Source organism: Labeo rohita, chromosome 16 (assembly GCF_022985175.1).
Source record: "Labeo rohita strain BAU-BD-2019 chromosome 16, IGBB_LRoh.1.0, whole genome shotgun sequence".
Classification (NCBI taxonomy): Eukaryota; Metazoa; Chordata; class Actinopteri; order Cypriniformes; family Cyprinidae; genus Labeo; species Labeo rohita.
Genome location: NC_066884.1, coordinates 7,254,154 through 7,276,761, shown reverse-complemented (window position 1 = coordinate 7,276,761; position 22,608 = coordinate 7,254,154). Strand labels below are relative to the sequence as shown.

Genomic DNA, 22,608 nt, shown 5'->3' with positions numbered 1-22,608 from the left:
TTCTCTGCCAGTCTCTCACTCCCTCTCGTCTTTTCGTGACGCAGACTAAATTTAGCATACAGCAGGAAGGGAGGGTGAGATCGGGTGATGATACGAGGCAAAAACTCCTCAGGAGATTCGATTCAAAGTCACCAGATTTCATAGACAGAGTCAATGCTGCTTGTATAGACAGACTTTTTTAATATCGGCACAAAGTCTGATGCACTCCACAGCTTATTCTAGCCAAGAACCGCCCACTTAGATAGAAAAAGACCACATGACTGACATGTTATATGACAAATGACTGTTTGACTTGTTTATATGAAATTGTATAATGAATAACTGAATTAACAATTACAATTTTTTAATTTCTTTAATTTTTCTCACCCTCAAGTGAACTAAGATGTTCATATCTTTCTTCAGTCGAAAAGAAATTAAGGTTTTTGAGAAAAACATTCCAGGATTTTTCTCCATATAGTGGACTTCAATAGGGATTAGCGGGTTTAAGGTCCAAATTGCAGTTTCAACACAGCTACAAAGGGCTCTGCACGATCCCAGCCGAGGAATAAGGGTCTTATCTAGCAAAATGAACGATCATTTTCTAAAAAAAAAATACATTTAAATGTATATACTTTTTAACCACAAATTCTCGTCGTGCACTAGCTCAACTTCACGCATTACACAGTCATGAGGGAAAGGTCAAGTGTGAAGTAAGTGGAAGTACCAAACCAGTGTTTACAAAGCAAACATGGAAAGAAAGTCAAACACCCTTTACAAAAAAAGGTAAAACAACGATGTCGGACGATTTTGAAGTTCGAGGAGAAAATGAGATGGAGGTTTTCACCCTACCCTTCCTTTTTGAACCGAAGTACACAGATAAAGCACTAACCATGAGTGATCTTTCCGACTTTGATTATGCAACACGTAAAGTCGACTTAGCGCAAGACGAGCATTTGTGTTTAAAAAGTATATCTTTTTTTGTTTTGACCAATCGTTTCGCTAGATAAGACCCTTATTCCTCAACTGGGATCATGTAGAAGTTGCACTGAAACTGCAATTTGGACCTTCAACCCGTTGATTGCTACTGAAGTCCACTATATGGAGAAAAATCCCTAAATGTTTTCCTCAAAAAACTTCTGAAGAAAGAAAGACATGAACATTTTGGATGAGATGGGGGTGTGTAAATTATCAGGAAATTTTAATTCTGGAAGTGAACTAATCGTTAAAAAAATTATAACTGAACAAAGAAATACTTAAAATTAGTATTTACAGCTGAAGTCAAAAGTTTACATACACCTTGCAGAATCTGTAAAATGTTTAGGGGGTCATACAAAATGCATTTTATTTTTTATTTAGTACCTGACCTGAATAAGATATTTCACATAAAAGATGTTTACATATTATCTACAAGAGAAAAGAAGAGTTAAATTTATAAAAATTACCCTGTTCAAAAGTTTTTTGTTTAGTGATAGTTGTTCATGAGTTCCTTGTTTGTCCTGAACAGTTAAACTGCCCGCTGTACTTCAGAAAAGTCATTCAGGTCCCACAAATTCTTTGGTTTTTCAGCATTTTTGTGTATATGAATTCTTTCCAACAATGACCATATGATTTTGAGATCCATCTTTTCACACTGAGGGACTCATATGCAACTATTACAGAAGGTTTAAACACTCACTGATGCTTCAGAAGGAAAAGCGATGCATTACGAGCCGGGGGGTGTAAACTTTGAACAGAATGAAGATGTGTGCATTTTTCTTACTTTGCCTAAATATCATATTTTTTTCATTTGGTACTGCCCTTCAGAAGCTACTTACTTACTTACATGTTCCCCCAGAAGACAAAATAAGTTAAATTTACCCTGATCTTCAAATTCAAAAAGTTTTCACCCCCGGCTCTTAATGCATTGTGTTTCCTTCTGAAGCATCAGTGATTTTAACCTTCTGTAATAGCTGCATAAGAGTCCCTCAGATTTTCCATTTTGTTATTTTGGTAAAATAATTAACATTTTGCAGATTCTGCAAAGTGTATGTAAACTTTTGACTTCAACTGTACATATTACTCAAATTTCCATACCCTTATAGATCTGGTTAATACATCTACTGCCCGATAGGATACATTACAGCACCATCTACTCCTGCAAGCAGCAACTAAACTACTCTCTGTGGTCAGCATTCACTATTGCTCTTCATTACACTCAAACATGCCAGGGCATCCACTTTAATAATTAATACAAGCCCAGTCTGTAGCGCCGCAATAACAGCTCCGTAATTAAAAGATCGTTACAGCCTGGGAAAAGAGCTGTTTGCTTTACTGAAGTGCTTTCTTTACAATACTGAATCAAAGCGCACCTGGCTGACGCTCACCCGGCCATGTCTCTGGAGGACTATAGGTAGTGTGCAGGGAAATGACTCTCTGGCTGTGAACACTACTGGCTTGCTGTGTGCTGCCTACATAGACAGCAGCCTTTTAAGGGTTAGCGTAGAAGCACCAGAAATAGATGAAAAACACTTCTAGTTACACAAGCTCCATTTTGTCATCAATGTGCTAGACAGCAATTTATAATATATGCAATTAGGTCTTGCATTCTCAGCATTACCACAAGAGGTGCTCTATCGAAAATTAGCATAAGCTGTCATTCAGGTCACCTACTGTACTGTTAGGGCTGAGCAACAATTATATGAGCAAGTTAGCAGTACGTTTGTAGTTAGCTACCTAATACACTGTGAAAAATGTTGCTGCTATTAGTTAAAACAACTTAAAATTTACTGTTTCGTGTTCATTCAACAGACATTTGAAAGTAACTATGTCGCCTCCTTACTGAGGCAATACAAACACATAAATCAAGTAGGCATGATATTAGTGATTGTATAAAAAAGATTCATTCAATTCACGTTTATTTGTACAAATTGTTGCAAAGCAGCTTCACAGAAAATTATTATTATTGTTAGTATTATTACTACTACTATTATTTTGTTATTCCTTATATATCTGTCTCTGCTGTATATTTAATTGTGGAAAATGTATTTGCAATACATTACACACTATCATATATCATCTTATGCTTTTATGTTTTTTAAAATAATTTTTAGTTTAGTTAATCAGTATATACCTGTCAATTATTACAATTGTTTTATTACTCATTATATATATATATATATATATATATATATATATATATATATATATATATATATATATCTGTCACTACTATTTAACTGATATTTAATTGTGCATAATGTATATGCATTATATTATACATTTATTTTATTTTTTTTCATTTTTTTAAATTACCTGTCAATTATTACTATTGTTTTGTTATTCAGTGTATATATATATATATATATATATATGTATCCGTCACTACTGGATATTTAATTGTGCAACATGTATTTGCATTATAATATACATTACCATATACCATCTCATGGTTTCCTTTTTGTTTTGTTTTTTTACCATTCAGTAATTGAATATTTAATTGCACAAAATGTATCTTTACTATTTTGACTTTAAAATGTCTATGGTACATAATTTTGATACTGGTTATCCATTACATTTTGATGATAATAATATGCATGTATGCAATAATATATATGCAATAATAAGTGCATGTCTAACATTATTATTAGATAACTCACAATTGATTCTAATAGCCTGTTGCAAAGCCTAAAATGTGATACATTAATAAGCATAGCAGCATTTTACTTTTTAATATTGAATGAATTGTAGGCTCACATATATAAAATAAATCTTGCCTTCTTGAATGAATTTTGTTACAGAGCCTCTTGAAATGCATTCTGGTATTGCCCTCTCCATGAAGAGAGAAGAGACTTCAATTTTGGCTAAAACAAGATGCCATCATGTCAGAAGCACGCCTACATTTCTGTCTAGGTAGGCAGCTGACTGGCTTTCGGAAGAGGTCAGGAGTCCTCTTTTCATTCCCAGTACAGCACCTGTCTGAGACTGCTAGACAGATCACAGCTTCCTTTTCCCAGAGGAACGTCTAAATAGATAGGTGTGAAAGAAACCAAAGAAAAAGGCTGAGCGCACAAGAGGGCAGGTTTGCAAACGGCACCGCTGCAGCAGTCACTATGGAGACCAGGAGGTGGTGAGGTACAACGGCCTCTTTTTTATAAGATGCAGAAGGTAAAGCCTTTTACTGTTAAACAGAAGTTCAACAGCAAACCTACTGACAGCATGTAACACGAGTACAAACACTCCACAGGAAAGAGAAGAGATGCATTTTTTTTTTTTCATTTAATTTTTTCTACTCTGTTTTGATAGTTAAATTAAATGTTAATAATCAAAAATTAAGTCTAATTAATTGAAATAATTAAATCTACACACTTCAACAGCAATTTATAAAAAATTTAACAACTGCATTTTTAGGCCTATGAATTCTGTTTTTTTTTTTTCCTCAAAAAGACTCAGTTTTAATGCCTTTCATTACATTTTAATGATCAAAAGTGTCCCTAATTGAAAAAAAAGATAATTTTTCTGGAAAATATTCCTTAAAAATTAAAAATATTAAATCAAAAATGCAATGAAAATTATGTTTTAATAATAAATGTATTATTAGAAGCACTTTTCTTCAAGTTAAAGCGAACCTTTATTTTGAGTTTGGGTTTGGCAAATTCCGTGACATTCCGCATTATACAGTAAATTCTGTTTTCATGAATGGATTCTACAATTCACTGCATTGCTGAAATCACAGGGCCCTACAATAAAAATTAAGCAATTGTAATGCTACAAAGTTCTCTTATTGCCTAATGACAAGAGGGAGTCATGTATATATTTATATATATTTTTAAACATATTTAATATTTAAATATATATTTTAAATATATATGTAATTTCTATTTTAAATATAATTATTTAATTATTACTATTAATTATATTAATTATATTTATATTATTTTATATTATTATATTAAATCATATTTCATATAATATTAGATTAATATAATATATATATATATATATATATATATATGCACATACATATATATGCACATACACATATATACACACATACTATTATTAGATTATTCTTCTAAAGAGTGCATTATACTTTAATATTTGTATTATTTTATAATATTATATAAAATAATATATTTAATATTACATAATATAATTTTAGATAATAAGAATATATATTATATATATGCACATGCACATATACACACACATATTGTTATTAAATGATTCTTCTAAAGAGTACATTATACTTTTAATGTATTTATTTACTTACATATGTATTACATCTGTGTTTGTAATTATATATATAATATTTATTTTATATAATATAAATTATTTTTTATATCATAATCATATAATTCTAAATATGTACACTATTAGTCAAAAGGTTTTGAACAGTAACGGTTTTAAAAGAAGTCTCTCCTACTCACAAAGCCTGCATTTATTTTAGTACAGAAAAAAAACTGTAAAATTTTGAAATATTTTTACTATTTAATATAACTGTTTTCTATTTGAATATATTTTAAAATGTAATTTATTCCTGTGATTTCAAAGCTGGATTTTTTTAGCATCATTACTCCAGTCACATGATCCTTCAGAGAGTTCAGATTATAAATGTCTTTATCATCACTTTTGATCTTTTTAAAAAAATATAAATAAAACAACTAAACAACTAAAAACAACTAAATAAAAAAATATTTCTATAATTTCTCAATGATTTCTAAATGATCTTGCTGAAAATTTAGCTTTGATCACAGGAATAAATTACATTTTAAAACATATTCAAATAAAACGTATTTTAGATAGTAAAAATATTTCTTTTGCTGTATTTTGGATCCAAACAATGCAATCTTGGTGAGCAGAAGAGACTTCTTTAAACATCTTTTTAACATTTTATATATATATTTTTTTAGCAACAATCATATTTTAATTGAGTGTTGCTTTGGCTGGAAGGGGACAAAAACACCCTTTAAGACATTTTAGAGCAAATTCTTAAATATTGACTATATATTTTTTAAATCTCTGTGGCCCAGTCATATTCACTACACCAGAAATGGCTCATTTCTTAGGGATTCAGATGAAGTGCTTCTAAGAATGAGGGCAAGTCAATACAGCTCATGGCACGTATTTGGTTATAGAGGGTGTGTAAATATCACGTTTGACTAAAAAAAAAAAAGGTCTTGAGCCAGGTGATCTCAAAACTCGCTTAAAAGCAAATTTACAGAAGCACATCCATTTGTGTCGTACAAATATTTTATGTATCCATCTGTCCTTTGGTAACTATTAGATCATCAGTGATCTATTCGCAAGCCGAATTGCAAACACAGTGACTGTTTTGAAATAGTTCAGCACTAGTTGTCTCTGCGGATTGAACTGGGATACTTGCTGGGTATTTTCATAAAAGAAATACAAACTTAAGCTTTAAAAATGAATGCGTTGATCTCCTATTCGTCTTGACAGACAAACACATGGATACCTCGACAACATAATGTAGAGCATTTCAGCAAGACTGGCATTCTTTCTATCAGCTGATGGAAAACAAAGCACAATGTTTCCTGACTAACAATGAACAGCAGCATCTCAAGCTGTCAGCTCATGATCTCAAGTCTCTTTCACATGATTCCCGTAAACCAGAAAGCATAAGATACAAATGCTTCCGGAAAATACCCAGAGATCCTTCAGTGTGAACTCGTGGCATGCTCAGGGCGTGTGCGATTGTGTGGGAGTCCCTCCAGAGCACAGGTTAAATGATGAGGCTGTGCGGTGCGAAGAGGGAAATGTCACATACCGTTGTCACTTTCTCCAGGTCAGCTTCTGAGGAGGTGGGAGAGAGCGGGCTGCTGGGACTGAAGGAGGGAGAGCTGCCCGCACTGGATACGTACTCCGGATCGGGAACATACAGAACCTGCAAATACAACCGCAGTGTAACACTTAAACACCAGCCAGATACTGCATGCATGAACGCACAGTCACTACTCTCTCTCTCTCACACACACACACACACACACACACAGTGATTTAGTTATGTAAATGAAGACATACTGTACCACAGACCTCATGTTGTTACATAAAGCCACAATTTTCACACAATTTCTAAACTAACCCTGACCTGCAAAAATAAAACAGTTTGCATTTTTAACACCATATTTTTTACAATGTATTACTTTATTATTATTCACTTTTACCTTTGAGGATGTCTTAAAATGACATTTTTTAGCAATTTTGCCCCCAAATGTAAAAGTCCAAAAGTGCTACGTCAAACACACTCAGTTAACACAGAAAATAACTCATCATTTAAATAAATAAATTATTAAATAAATTAATTCATTAATTAATAATCGATCTGTAATTTATTTTTCTTTTTTAGAATTTGAACCTAAAAAACCCCTAATATGTTCTGAATTTAACATATTAAATCAATGCATTAATGGACAATTAAATTTTAATTTAATTTATTTTATTTATTTATTTTTTTTAAACACAAAAACACTTTCCAAAAAAATACGGAAAAAGTAAATATACTTATTCTATAAATTACTTTCGTATATATATATATATATATATATATATATATATATAAAATATACAAAATAAGATTAAATAAACAGTATATAAAATATATAATTATCAAAATTATTTCAGCTTTTATTTAGAAAAAATATGTGGGAAAAACATTTTTTTTTATTTAAAAATATAATTATACAAAAATAAACAAAAATATATTTAACAAATAAAAACATCAGAGTATTATATAGCTTACATAATAATAATAATAATAATAATAATAACAACAACAACAACAATTATTATTATTAATATTATTTTGGGGGGTCATATCATTGTCACTAAATAGTCAGATTTAACTAACTTCTCGCAACATTTGTGTCACACTCTCCTAAACACAAACACACTCACATACATAATAGAAACAACGAAAATAATTTTAAAATGTAATAAATACAAATGTAATAAATTATAATATATTTAACAAATAAAACAATTCTAATAATTATATATTTCATATAATAATTTTTAGGTCATATCATTGTCACCAAATACTCTGATTTAACTAACTTTTCATGGCAATTTTGTCACACTCTCCTAAACAAAAATAGACTCACATACACATGTTTTTTTTAATAATATAAACAATGAAAATACTTTAAAATATAATACATTAAATTAAATAATAATTATATAAATGAAAATATATTTAATAAATAAAAAACAAAATCTGATACTTAAATATTTTATATAATTTAAATATTTTTTTGGGTCATATCATTGTCACCAAATTTAACAAATAAATAAATATTGATATTTATATATTTTATATAATTAAAAACTTTTTTTGGGTCATTACATAGTAAGATTTAACTAACTTCAAATTTTGTCACACTCTCTTAAACACAAATAGACTCACATACACACATTTTTTGATAAAATAAACAATGAAAATACTTTAAAATATAATGAATTACATTTTATTAAACGGAATAATAATTAAATAAATTAAATATGAAAATACTTTAAAATAAAATGTTAAATTAAATAATAATTGAATAAATTACATATATTTAACAAATAAAAAATTCTGATAATTATATATTTCATATAATTTAAACATTTTTTGGGTCATACCATTGTCACCAAATTTAACAAATAAAAAATGTTGATAATTATATATTTTATATAATTAAAAACATTTTTGGGTCATATCATTGTCATCAAATAGTCAGATTTAACTAAGTTCTCGTGGGAATTGTGTCACAGTCTCCTATAAACACAAATAGACTCACATACACACATTTTTTGATAAAATAAACAATGAAAATATAATGAATAAAATTTATTAAATTGAATAATAATTGAATAAATTAAATATGAAAATACTTTAAAATATAATCAATTAAACTAAATAATTAAATAAATGACAATACATTTAACAAATAAAAAAAAATTCAAAGAATTATATATTATATATAATTAAAAACATTTTTGGGTCATATCATTGCCATCAAATAGTCAGATTTAACTAAATTATCATGGGAATTTTTTTTTTAAATAAATGTTTTATTTATTTATTTATTTATTTATTTATTTCAGGTCATATCACTGTCACCAAATAGGGGTTTTATCAGATTTAACTTCTCGTGGCAACTTTGTCACACGCTCCTGAACACGAATAGACTCACACACATAGATTTTTAATTAAATGTTTTAAATTCTCCCATGCCAAACTGTTAAAGCACAGGGAAGAAATCAGTAATCAAAAGTTCACTGCATCAAACATGATCTCTCCCGCTGCTCCTCAGATCTCTGAACACAGAACAGACTCCACTCCTGTTAGTTTGCAGGCCAGCGGAGTCAGCGTGGAGGGGCTGTTCAGCGGTCCGAAACGCCGGGGAGGATTACGCTAATGGAAGTAGCCGCAGAGTTTAGTCACGTGATCCGGGCTGAGAGCCCTCCAGCTGTACTGTGTCAGGTGGCGGTCGACCATCTCCAGCGCCTGGCTCTATCTATTACCCTCTCATTACTGCGCTCGCCACCACATGAATATCAACAACTCAGACTTCAGCTTTGCTTAACATGTATTTGTAAGAAGATGATGAAGCAATCTTTGCTCTGTTTAGCAAGTGATCTTTCATAACTACTCGTGCAAAGATTGCAAAAGAGAAGTCATTAATCACTCCATCTGTCTGAGAGATATTATCTGGTTAAATGTCGGCCAATAATTGATATGCTGTTGGACTACATTAAACAGCGAGAGATTGATTCTTTGTCTAATGCTTGGCAGAGATCTAACGGTGAGACAGTGAAGCAATGTAATGAAAGTCTGCAGAAAAAAACATGAATTCAGTTTAAAGTGTGTGATTTTTTGTGACATCATAGACAACGTGAAATAGTATTAGCAACCTTTTTTACTTATGAAATGTGATGTATTTTAGAGCAAAACATGACATTTTTCTACAATAATAACTAAACCAAACTAAAATTAAATAGAAAAAACATTATATTCAGTGGGGAAACACACACCTGACCGGGGACCACATTTCTGGAGAAGAGTTTGTTGAGCTGAACAAGTTCGTTGGGAGTTGTGTCAAAGTTCAGCGCGATGCTGTTCAGAGTGTCCCGCGACTCCACCTGCACAGCAAATGCACAAAAAACATGTAAAAACAAGGAGAAGGGAGAAGAAGAAGACTTTTATTTATCTACGATTGAATTAGGAGGGGAAAAACAGAAAGAAGTCACCTTTATTTATATACCGCCCTTAACAACACAGAATTGTGACAAAGCGGCTGTACAGTATTAAATAGGAAATAGTACATCAATAATGCAAAAGGGCAACAGTAAACACTCAATTTTCAGGTAAAGGCAGTTAATCAAACACAATAGAATAAAATACAATATCTACCTCTCAAAAGTTTGGGGTCGGTAAATTATGCATTTATTTAATCAAAAATACAGTAAAAACAGTAATATTGTGATAGAAATATCTTAGTTTAAAATAAACAACTTTTATTTAATTGTATTTTAAAATATAATTACTGCTGAGATGCAAAGCTGAATTATCAGCATCACTAGTCCAGTCTTCAGTCTCACATGATGCTTCAGAAACCATTCTATTATGATGATTTAGTGCTAAAGAAATATATTTTTTATTATTATAAATGTTGTGCTGCTTCATAATTTTGTGGAAACTATTATATATATATATAAAATTTTCTTTTTTTTTGATAAAGTTCAAAAGAACAACATTTGTGTTGAATAAAAGCATGAATTTGTTAAAAAATGAATTAAAAATTAAAAATAAAAATGTGATGACCCCAAATTTTTGAAAAATAGTATAAAACTGCTATTCAATTAAATCTGCTATTTAATTAAGTTTTCTTTTAATAAACTTTATCCTAAACACCTACTACTACTGTAGAATTTTAGCCAGCAGACCACTATCCAGATAAAAAAATTAATAATAATAAAAAATATATTAAAAAAATGTGTAAAAAAAAAAAAAAAAAGCAATTAAATAAAAATTAAATAAAATAATTAATGTTTTGTCTCTTATGCTCACCAAAGCTACATTTATTTAATCAAAAATACAATAAAAACAGTATTGTGAAAAAATATTAGTTTAAAATAACTGAATTCTATTTAATGGTATTTTAAAATGTAATTTATTCCTAAGATGCAAAGCTGAATTTTCAGTATCATTACTCCAGTTTTCAGTGTCACATGATTCTTCAGAAACCATTCTAATATGAAGATTTAGTGCTAAAGAAATATTTTATTACTATCAACAATGAAAACGTTGAAAACAACAGCTTCATAATTTTTCAGAAAAACGATTATACTTTTTTTGATAAACAGAATGTTTAAAAGAACAACATAAGTTCTAAATAAAAGCATTAATTTGTTTAAAAAGTAAATAAACAAAATAAAAAGAAATTAAAAAAGAAAAATGTGATGAGCCCAAAATTTTGAAAGATTTTTGAATAAAAAAATGCTATTAAATTAAATCTGCTATTTAATAAAGTCTCCTTCTAATAAACTTTATCCTGAACACCTACTACTACTGTAGAATTTTAGCCAGCAGATCACTATCCAGTAATAAATGAATAAATATAAAGTAAATATAAAATAAATAAATAAAATAAAAACATAATTACATTTTTAATTAACTTATTTTTTTAAATAAAATAAAATGTGTATTAAACTATTTTGAATACATTTCTTTTAAAGGAAAGAACCCTTCAATTATGTTGTCCAGACATTCTGTATCCAATATGCTTTAGGTATATGTTCTATATGCATATATATTCAATACGCTTTAATAAATGTCTATATATCTCTCTCCATCTCTTGCTCTATTATATAAATATATATATATTGTCCCAAGGAAAAAAAATAAATAAATAAATGTATTTTATTAATATTAAAAAAATGTGTCAAAACATTACAAACCAAATCCATGTTCATTTAAATCTATTATTTTTTTTCTATTAATTTTTTTAATTACTCAAATGACTTTGAACAGCAAATTTGGGGTATAATTAATATAACATATTTTTACAACACCCCAAAACTATGCTGATATATATGTATTTTAGTACAACAGCAATGACTGAGGCATGAGTCAGAGAGAAAAACACAGTGAGCAAACACACACAACAGAGAAAAGTGCCATGAAAAACTGCAAAACTGTCCGGAATCGAAGCCTCACGTGTGTCTGTATCATCTAAAACAGGCCACAGAGGGTAAAAAAGCTGTCTGAAATTTGAGAAAAACTTTGTGTTTGACACTAAAACAAAGTGAGAGGACAAAAACCTAACGGCAAGAGAAATGCTGCATGGTGTGAACATATTCTTCCCCTTTTGCACACATTGTGTGGAACTTATCGCTGCATGATCAATTCTACAAAACACTGACATGCTAAATTCCTCCTACAGTCTCCACATTACAATCCTCTAAACATAAACATCTGAGCTCAGGACAGACACATGACCATTACACTGTAGATAATGACTTAATGCAAAGGATTCTACATACTTCATAGACTGTCTGTTTACTATATCATGAGTCTCTCATGTGAGGAGGACAGTGAGATGGTCAGATCAAGAATACAAGTACAGAGTTTAGCCTGAAGGGACATTTACATTTGTAGTCCACAGGAATAAAAAAAAAATACAGGTTTGAAACAACTTGAGGGTGAGTAAATGATGACAAAATGTTAATTTTTTGGTTACCTAACCCGTTAACCACTTCCCACTAAACACAGACACAGCTCTTCTTCATAAACACCATGCTGTGACTATTTTTTTTTTCTGTACCTTGCAGCATGAGCTTCGTGTTTTGAGAAACAAGTTTAACTTTTAAAAAATGCCTGCCGCGAGATGCTTGTGAACAGCCCCTAAGAGGACAATCCAGAGAAAACATATCAAATAAACATGCTTCTTTATGACTGAAATGGTTTACGTCACCAGAGTTTTCCCAAACATCACACGGAAAGAAGCATCAGCATATCCAATGCCATTTCTACCCTGAATCAGACTTCAGTGAGTTGTTTTTCTTAGAGAATGAAAGAACCCCCACAATTTTGCACAGAAGTTTTCTGTTCGTCTCCAGATGGGAATGTCAGTAGTCGATATTCCCAATGCCCCCGTGCTAACGGCGTCCTTTCATCCCTTCTGTCTGGCACAGAACATTGATTCCCTCCGAGAGCCATTTGAAAACGGTTCTTCCCTGGGCTATTTATTTGTAGCTTGTGGACGGTTCATTTCAGAGCAAACACAACCTGCCTTCACTGGACACTAATGTCTCTAGTTGTTAGATGGCGAATTTATGATTTGCTCTGCAGTCTAGACGTGCTCTATCCTTCGTGCCCGTGTTTTTTCCCTCCTAATTCAATCTTAGACTTTAGCAGGAAGTCCCGCTGAGGTCTGTCGTCCTCTTTCTAAAGGCAGCCACGGATAAAAATATCACCCAATATACAACACGAGCCGTGCCAGTAGAGATGTCAGCCGCTGCCAGTCGCTTCCGCTTGGAAAAAAAGACATGCAGCAGAGTCATCAGAACAGTCTAGACAAACTCAACATTTTCCAGACATGGGCAGCTTAAGGTTCCTTCTGAGAGGCAGGAACTGTGTACGGATCAAATGCAAGTCAAATGCATTTTTGTTAAAAAACAGAGGATATAATTTTGCCATCTACTGCATACAGGTCAAGCTCAACAGCAGAACCAACAATAAAACTATTAATAAATGCAAAGAAAGAGACATTATGTACAATTCGTAAAAGACACAAGAGCACATCAGACTTACACTAGCTTCCTAAAACATATGTGACCCTGGACCACAAAACCAGTTATTCAATTTTTTGAAATTGAGATTTAAATTGAGAAAAAAAATCTGGAGTCTGAGGGTGCAAAAATACTGAGAAAATCACTTTTAAAGTTGTCCAAATGAAGTTCTTAGCAATGCATATTACTAATCAAAAATTAAGTTTTGATATATTCATGGTAGGAAATTTACAAATATCTTTGTGGAACATGATCTTTACTTAATATCCAGGGCTCGACAATAAGGAGTTCCCGATGGCCCGGGGCCAGCGCCACTGCCATATCGTCACAAAAGTTTATCATTTGCACGTGTTTTTAAGCTTTGTTAATTTAAAATTTCAAGCGATCACAGAGAGACGTGTCTGTGAAGGACAAACAGCCTACAAAAGCATGTCAAAAAACTGCATGCAATTATTTTTCAAAATGTCATTTGTGGAAATATTACGAACTCTTTAAATATCCGTTAACGGAGGTCAGAGACGCTGAAGACGAACGCAAATAGAAAAAAAACTGTAGCGTGCAGAGCAAGAACACGGTTCTTGCTCTGGAAATATTATCCTACATATTGAGTCGGAGATTCATATGAATGTGTCTCGGGGAACTGACTATTTTAAGAAAAGTTGACATGCAGTTTTCTCTATATTTGCCTCTGTAAAATGCATTTAAACCAAGCGGCCACCTCCCGCTCTCTTTACTGAAACCAACACGGAAGTGAGTTAAATCGCAATTCATCGACTGGCTGCTAGAGACTTGCTTTAAAAGGGAGTCAATCCCATAGAATCCCCATGTTAAAATGCCCAACTTTACAGCAGAAAAAAATATGTTTACAGCCTGGTACAAAAAGTGATTTTGTTCTATATAACTAATTGTGCCCTTCATGTCAACTGTGAAGATACTTAAGACTAGTTTGTGGTCCAGGGTCACATATGAGTATCAAGGTTAATAATGTACATGAACAATTCTTTCAGGAGGTAGTATAACTATATGCTGCTCTTTAGCTATTTGCCACTTTAATAGAATCTGCAGGCAGAGGCACATTTTACAACAGCTTTCAAATGCGGCTCACCCATTCTGAATTTAGGATCATTAGGATCAAGACTAGTTACAGTATGTCTAGGGTTGGTTCCAAACATTATTAGACAGCGTTTAGCTTTTACACCACCCTAAAGCTGGAAGCAGCTTCCACAAGTTTTCACATACTTTATCAGAAGCCATAACACATTGGCATGTCCAAACACATTCATTTCTGTGTGTATTATTTGATTGTTGAAATGCTCTACCTGTGCATTTATAGGGCTGTCATTCCTCGATTCAAGTACTCAATTTTAAAAAATCCTCGACTGCAATTTGCCCGTGCTGAGTGACCGGCAAAATACCGGAAGTAGCACATTCCTCGGATAAGAATCTGGCTGGATGATTTAATAAAGCTATTTAAAAATCATAAGCATAATGCTGTTGTGAAATCACAAATGCTACTATTCAATTTAATAAATGGCCAAATATTAAAGATTAAGTGGACATTTGAATTAAATGTTGTTTAGTTAATATTAAAAACAAAGATTAGATCATGCTGTAAGGTGTAAAAACAATCATCGGGCCGTTGGCACCCTCTGCAGTCATTTGTTATAATTAGCGCTGGGCAATGATTAATCGCATTCAAAAAAAAAGTTTTTGTGTTCATAATATATGAGTGTGTATCTATACATAATAAATATACACAGTACATACACAAATATTATACAAACAAAAAACAAATAATCATTGCCCAGCACTAATTTTAATGCATAAAGTACATTAGTTCTATGGTTCATAATACATTATGTATTTTAACAGTTTTGTTAAGTAAAACCATGATTACTTGCTTTTGATGGTTTATTTCAACAAATTATTATTGCCTCATTGCTATAATGATTATAACAAAAAAAAAACAATTACTTGATTAATTGTCGGGTGATCACTCGATTACCAAAATATCGTTAGTGACAGCTCTATACATTTTATTACACAGCATTACGTCCTTTCTAATTCATTTTTTATTAATTTTTAAAATGTCAAAATTTATTTAAAAAAAAAAAAAAAATTATTATGCTTCTGTTTTCGGTGTATCAAAAGTGCAATATAAATAAATCTGCAGTGTGTTCTGTGTAATATGGCAAACATGTTAAGGTCACATTTCTATATTATATTTCCCCCCAAATTTAAAATCAATCAATCAATTAAGCAAGCAAGCATAATATATTTACATATGTGACCCTACAAAACCAGTCATAAGGGTCAATTTTCTAAAATTAAATAAATAAGCTTTCTATTGATGTATGGATTTTAAGGATAGGAAAATATTTGGCTGAGATACAACTATTTGAAAATATGAATTTGAGGGTGCAAAAAAAAAAAAAAAAAAAAAAAAAAAAAAAGAGAAAATCGCGTTTAAAGTTGTCCAAATGAAGTTCTTAGCAATGCATATTATTAATAAAAAAAATAAGTTTTGATATATTTACGGTAGAAAATTTACAAAATATCTTCATGGAACATGATCTTTACTTAATATCCTAATGATTTTTGGCATAAAAGAAAAATCGATAATTTTGATGCATTGAATGTATTTTTGGATATTGCTACAAATATACCCGTGCTACTTAAAACTGGTTTTGTGGTCCAAAGTCACGTTATATAATTTATAATATCTTGATGTAATATTCTATATAATTTAAATTAGATATCAATCTTCTTTTGCATTACAGTAAAGTTTTCTTGATAATAATCATAAAAAATACTGTTACAATGCAAAAACTTTAGCTTGTTCCTATAATAAGCTTTGTTTTCATTATGTAAAGTATAATTTCTTACTTCTTTCTATAGATTTTTGGGGAGAAATACGATCCATGCATGTTCTTGGTTTTGTGTGATTCACACTCGTACAGAACACACAGCTCATCAAACTGGAAATGACATTCCAGCAAACGGTGCAATCAGGCAGAATGTCAAATCAGACGAGCTCCATACTGCGTGGGACATCACGGCTGCCGTGGCATGAGAGTTGCCATAGTGACGCTGTCATTACTACCCTCATGGCACACGCTGGCTAACTGCGTCGATGATCACTTAAAGAACTAATTTTAGCTCAGCAGTCTTGGCAAGATCTTGGCATTCTCTTGCAGGACGTAGATGAGCCAGCGCTTACCATAGAGACATAAATCGTGCTTGGACAGGGTAATACCATGGTATTCTTCAAAAAAGAATATGACAAACATTCAGAACTGCGGTAAATATCCAAGTACCATCTGAAACCATTGCATCTCCACTAGGGCTGCAACGATTAATCGAACGATGTCGTGAGGCGCGTTTAGTCAATGAAGCCGGTACGTTGATTAGTAGTAAAGCTCCATCACATGCGTTCAGCTGGAGCAGCAAGTAATACACAGAGCCGTAAAGCACTGACAAGCTACGCCAAAATCGCGCTCAAAATCGAATTCGATTTTGCGGCCGATTTGGCGTGGCTTGTCAGTGCTTTACGGCTCTGTGTATTACTTGCTCTGTGTACTGAACGCACGTGATGGAGCTTTACTACTAATCAACGTACCGGCTTCATTGACTAAACGCGCCTCACACATCGTTCGATTAATCGTTGCAGCCCTAATCTCCACAGTACTTTTGTACCAGCTTGAGGTGTCTTCAAAAGTCAGCAGGAGGTCAGCAGGGGCAACTGGTGAGCCTGGTCATAAACATTCACTGCCTAAAGCTCTTCTCGTTCACCCTACAGCTCAACCCTGTGATAAAATCTTATATAAGCTTCATATACAGTCAGAAATGTGACCCTGGACCACAAAACCAGACATACGTTGGCATGGGCATATTTGTAGCAATAGCCAACAATACACTGTATGGGTCAAAATTATCGATTTTTCTTTTATGCCAAAAATCATTAGGTTCCGTGAAGATATTTTATAAATATCCTCCTGTAAATATATCAAAACTTAATTTTTGATTAGTAATATGCATTGCTAAGAACATCATTTTGATCATTTTAAAGGTGATTTTCTCAATATATATATATTTTTTGCACCCTCAGATTCCAGATCCCAGATTCCTGTATCTTGGTCAAATTTTGTCCTATCCTAACAAACCATACATCAATGGAAAGCTTATTTATTCAGCTATCAGACTGGTGTTATGATCCATTGTCACAAATGTGTTTTTAAGAGCTTAGGAGTGATTGTTGCATGATTTGCTGATGCTAAAATACAAATCAATGCAATTATAAATATGCACAGAAAGTCTATTGATTTTGTGCACAGTATGCATCATGCATAATGAGACGATAAGCTTTAATCACTAACTACATGACTTCAGTGCTGTTACAATGACTCTAGCCGAATCAGACCGCTGCAGGAATCAACAGACTCATGAAGCGTTAAAACAGATGCTGAATCCTCACTGCTTCTTTCCAATGAGATCTCAATCTCTCGCTCTTTCCTGGAGTCCAACAGCTTTAATTGGCCACAGACCAGCCAATGGTGAGATCCCGCTGACCTGAGAAGCGTTATTAGTGACTGAGCAGATGGGCTACAATAGTTTAGCTCTCCTTCAACCCCTCTTGAGGTCAAGACTGCTTCTTGAGGAAAGAGCAATGCAGACATTCACCTGTGGCAGGAGGCAGGGCTTTCACAATAATAGAGACAGTTTCTCTGAAAGTCTCCCAAATGAAAACACTATTATTTTCAAAGAATTTCTTTAACTGCTTTTTCCCATACAATTAAAGTCAATGGGCAAAAATCTATGGACAAAAACAATGTATGAAAAGTCATACATATTTGCAACAACATGAGGGTGGGTAAATGATAACAGAATATATTAATTGTATCCAAACATCTTCTCGACATCACATCCATTTTGCAGCTGTGGTGTGGTTTGGGGTGGTGTGGTTTGGAGTGTAAGACTGCAAAGCAAGCTGGGAGACTGAGATATGAGTGCAATATCTGCCATCTCTCTCATGTTAACCCCCACACACCCCTTACCACAAACAGCCTCATGACACGCTGTTTATGCCCTGTGACAAATGCCTCGCTGTCGTCCTGCACACTTTTCACGCTCTATGGAGGAAAACAAAGGCCTTGTCAATCACTTTTGGCCGACAGAGACGGATCTTCAGCTTGTGTTGGGGGGAGATGGGTGTCAGACACCTGCTTAGATCCGAGGGGAGAGCAGAACCGTCTGGAAACAGAACCGTGACAGCAGCAGCAATGCTGACTCTGATGAACAGAGTACATCAGCTACACCAGCGACCAATCACACAGCTACCTGATGCCAGCTTTGAACTCAATTTGATGCCTCGTTTTTGCTGGTGCCTGACCATTCAGTTGGAAACAAATTCAAGGGATAGTTCACCCAAAAATTTAAATTCTGTCATTAATTCCTCATGTCGTTACAAACCCGTAAGACTTTCGGTCATCTTGGCAACACAAATTAAGATATTTTTGATGAAATCCGAGAGCTTTCAGACCCTGCATAGACAGCAACACAACTACCACATTCAAGCCCCAGAAAGGTAGTAAAGACATCGTTAAAATAGTCCATGTGAAATCAGTGGTTCAACCTTAATTTTCTAAAGCTACGAGAATACTTTTTTGAATTGCATAGAAGATTTGCTTCGAAGACTGACACGCAAAAGAAGAAAATGCTGAATAAAGTTGTCACTTTTAGTTTTCTTTGCGCACAAAAAGTATTCTCGTAGCTTCATAATATTACGGTTGAACCACTGATTTCACATGGACTATTTTAACGTTGTCCTTACTACCTTTCTCTGCCTTGAATGTGTCAGTTATGTTGCTGTCTATGGAGGATCAGAATGCTCTCGGATTTTAATGAAAATATCTTAATTTGTGTTTTGATGAAGAACGAAGGTCTTATGGGTTTGGAACAACATAAGGGTGAAGAATTAATGACAGAATTTTCATTTTTGGGTGAACTAACCCTTTAATATCATTGAGATTTCATATATCTGTATATATTGCTCTGACATTTTTATTTGTTATAAATGTAAACAATGTCTGCTAGATCATAAGCAACTCATGATATCAAAAAGATACGGAATTAAATGACACAATTATAATTGATCATAATGGTTGATTAGTCTACTAGAAATCGAACAACTAAATAGTTCCAATTTTTAAAAAAAATACTTAATTGTTAATTTTTTAGCGGCATTGCTTTCACTAGTATACTGACGGCATGCAATGCTTTACAATTTAATTTCTCAGAAAAGTGGTGAATTAAATTCATTTATATATACACCTATATACACCAACATTAAAATGTTTGGAGTCAGTGAAATTTATTTTTAAAAGACATTTGTATTTTTATTCAGCAAGGATGCACTGATCAAAACACATTCAGAGAGATTTAAAACAGAATTGTATTTCAAATAAATTGTGTTTTTTTAAACATTCTATTCAGCAAAGAATCCTGAAAAAAAATGTGGTTTCCACAAAAATATTAAACAGCACAACAGTTTTCAATATTGATAATAATAAGAAATGTTTCTTAAGCACCAAATCAACATATAGGAATAATTTCTGAAGGATCATGTGACACTAAATGCTGGAGTAATGGCTGCTGAAAATACAGATTTGCCATCACAGGAATAAATGACATTTAAAAATGGATGTTTATATATGACCCTTGACCACAAAACTGGTCATAATTAGCACGGGTATATTTGTAGCAATAGCCAAAAATACATTGTACCTTTTATGCCAAAAATCATTAAGATCATGTTCCATGAAGATATTTTGTAAATTTCTTACCGCAAATATATTAAAACTTAATTTTTAATTAGTAATATGCATTGCTAAGAACTTCATTTGGAAAAATTTAAAGGTGATTTTTTTTTAAATATTTTGATTTTTTTGTTTGTTTGTTTTTTTTTTTTCTCTCAGATTCCAGATTTTTAAATAGGCGTATCTCGGCCAAATATTGTCATATCCTAAAATCAATTGAAAGCTTATTAATTTAGCTGATGTAGAAATTTTGAAAAACTGACCCTTATGGCTAGTTTTGTGGTCCAGGGTCACATATTATAATAGAAGCAGAGTTGTAATAATATTAGAAAGTATTGATGTTTTTCCATTATTTAAAATGAAATAAATGCAGCCTTGGTGAACATAAGACTTTACAAAAACATTAAAAAAAAAACAAAACAAAAAAAACATACCCACCCAAAAATAATACGTATTTCAAACTATACATAGAAAAGAAACCTGTGATAAAAAGATGCTAAATTAAATGACATATTAGGGATGGGTCATGATGCTTGACTAGTCGACTGCACATCCAACTATCCAACTACCTAATCGAATTAGGTACCTAATTGAATATCAAGGTTGATTAACTTAGCGTTATTCTTATATGCATATTTAGTTTTTATATTTTTAGCTACAGTGCTTTCAACAGCATGCTGAAAGCATGTTGTCCTTTAAACTTGGGTCTTTAAATTCACTGATTAGTCAAATATGACCCTGGACCACAAAACCAGTCATAAGCAAATAAGCTTTCCATTGACATATGGTTTGTTATGATAGGACACTATTTGGCATAAGTATAACTATTTGAAAATCTGGAATCTGAGGGTGCAAAAAATCAAAATTTTGAGAAAATCACCTTTAAATATGTCCAAATGAAGTTCTTAGCAATGCATATTACTAATCAAAAATTAACTTTTGATATATTTACGGTAGGAAATTTACAAAATGTATTCATGGAACATGATCTTTACTTAATATCCTAATGATTTTTAGCATAAAAGAAAAATCGATAATTTTGACCCATAAAATGTATTTTTGGCTATTGCTAGAAACATACCCATGCTCCTTAAGTTACAAATAATCAACCGAGTATCCATTCAGTCAGCCCTGATTAGTCGACTTCGCACATCTCTGTTTTAAATATTAAAACATTCTTTCAAAACTCAGTTTTGTAAACAAACACAGTGACCTAGTCAGTTCAGTGTAAACATGAGCCGCTTCTGAGACACGTTTTCAGATTCCCTGACAGAGCACCAGCTCCGGCTCCAGCACCAGCACCGTTTTTGCTGGAAAAGCATTATGATTCCCATCTTCTGGCTTAATGACAGCTCTAGCCGCCAGCAGTTTCCTCTCCTCTCATTCCACTTCCAGGCAGAACTCCAGATCCCGTCTCAACCCACACGCTCCTCTGTTACTAGGGAGAGAGACGTGAAGCGTTCTGCCCGCAGCTGGAATTTGAGGGTCATTTCAAGAACACAACAAGCTGTTAAGACAGACAATCGAAGCTCACACGGTCTCTCTCTCTCTTTCCCGCTCGGCATGCACGCTCGCCAAATCAATGGAAATGCAAACGCAGAAAGGAAGGTCATTCATCGATACTCTGCTGGAATGCATGTTGATAAGAACATTCGCACGCAGTCCAGCTGATGTAAACATTCGCACAGCTCCATGCAGCGTCTCTCCATCCTGAACGCTGATGAAAACACAGTATCCCTATGGATACACACACGCACGCACGCACAGTCCTCGTGCAAACTCTGACAGAAATCTCGCAGGTACATGTGGAAAAATCCTCAGAGTAAACAGTGCCGGGACGAGATCTGCAAGCCTACAACACACAGAAATAACAAGGAAAGAGGTTGATGTTTTCCACTTACGGAATACTCGATGGTGCCCTTCGGTCTCTGGAACGACATCCGCCTTCCATCCTTCTTCTCCGGTGTCTTCTTCTGGCCGGTATCTGAAAGCAAGCGAGGGAAGGTTCTCATTATGTTCATGTTCCGCTCTCCCCTCAGCTTGA

The 22,608-nt window shown here is 32.9% G+C and overlaps 1 protein-coding gene across 4 annotated transcripts in view; it reads right to left on the bottom strand.

Moving 5' to 3' along the window:
- oxr1a (oxidation resistance 1a) overlaps positions 1 to 22,608 on the bottom strand; it is a 195,150-nt gene that overhangs the window by 49,942 nt on the left and 122,600 nt on the right. For all 4 annotated transcript variants that reach the window (XM_051132043.1, XM_051132042.1, XM_051132045.1 and 1 more), the window contains 3 exons: positions 22,466 to 22,548; positions 9,991 to 10,098; positions 6,743 to 6,859 (listed from right to left, as the gene is read on the bottom strand). In XM_051132043.1, coding sequence (XP_050988000.1) covers positions 6,743 to 6,859; positions 9,991 to 10,098; positions 22,466 to 22,548 — 308 coding nt within the window. The remainder of the gene's footprint in view (positions 1 to 6,742; positions 6,860 to 9,990; positions 10,099 to 22,465; positions 22,549 to 22,608) is intronic.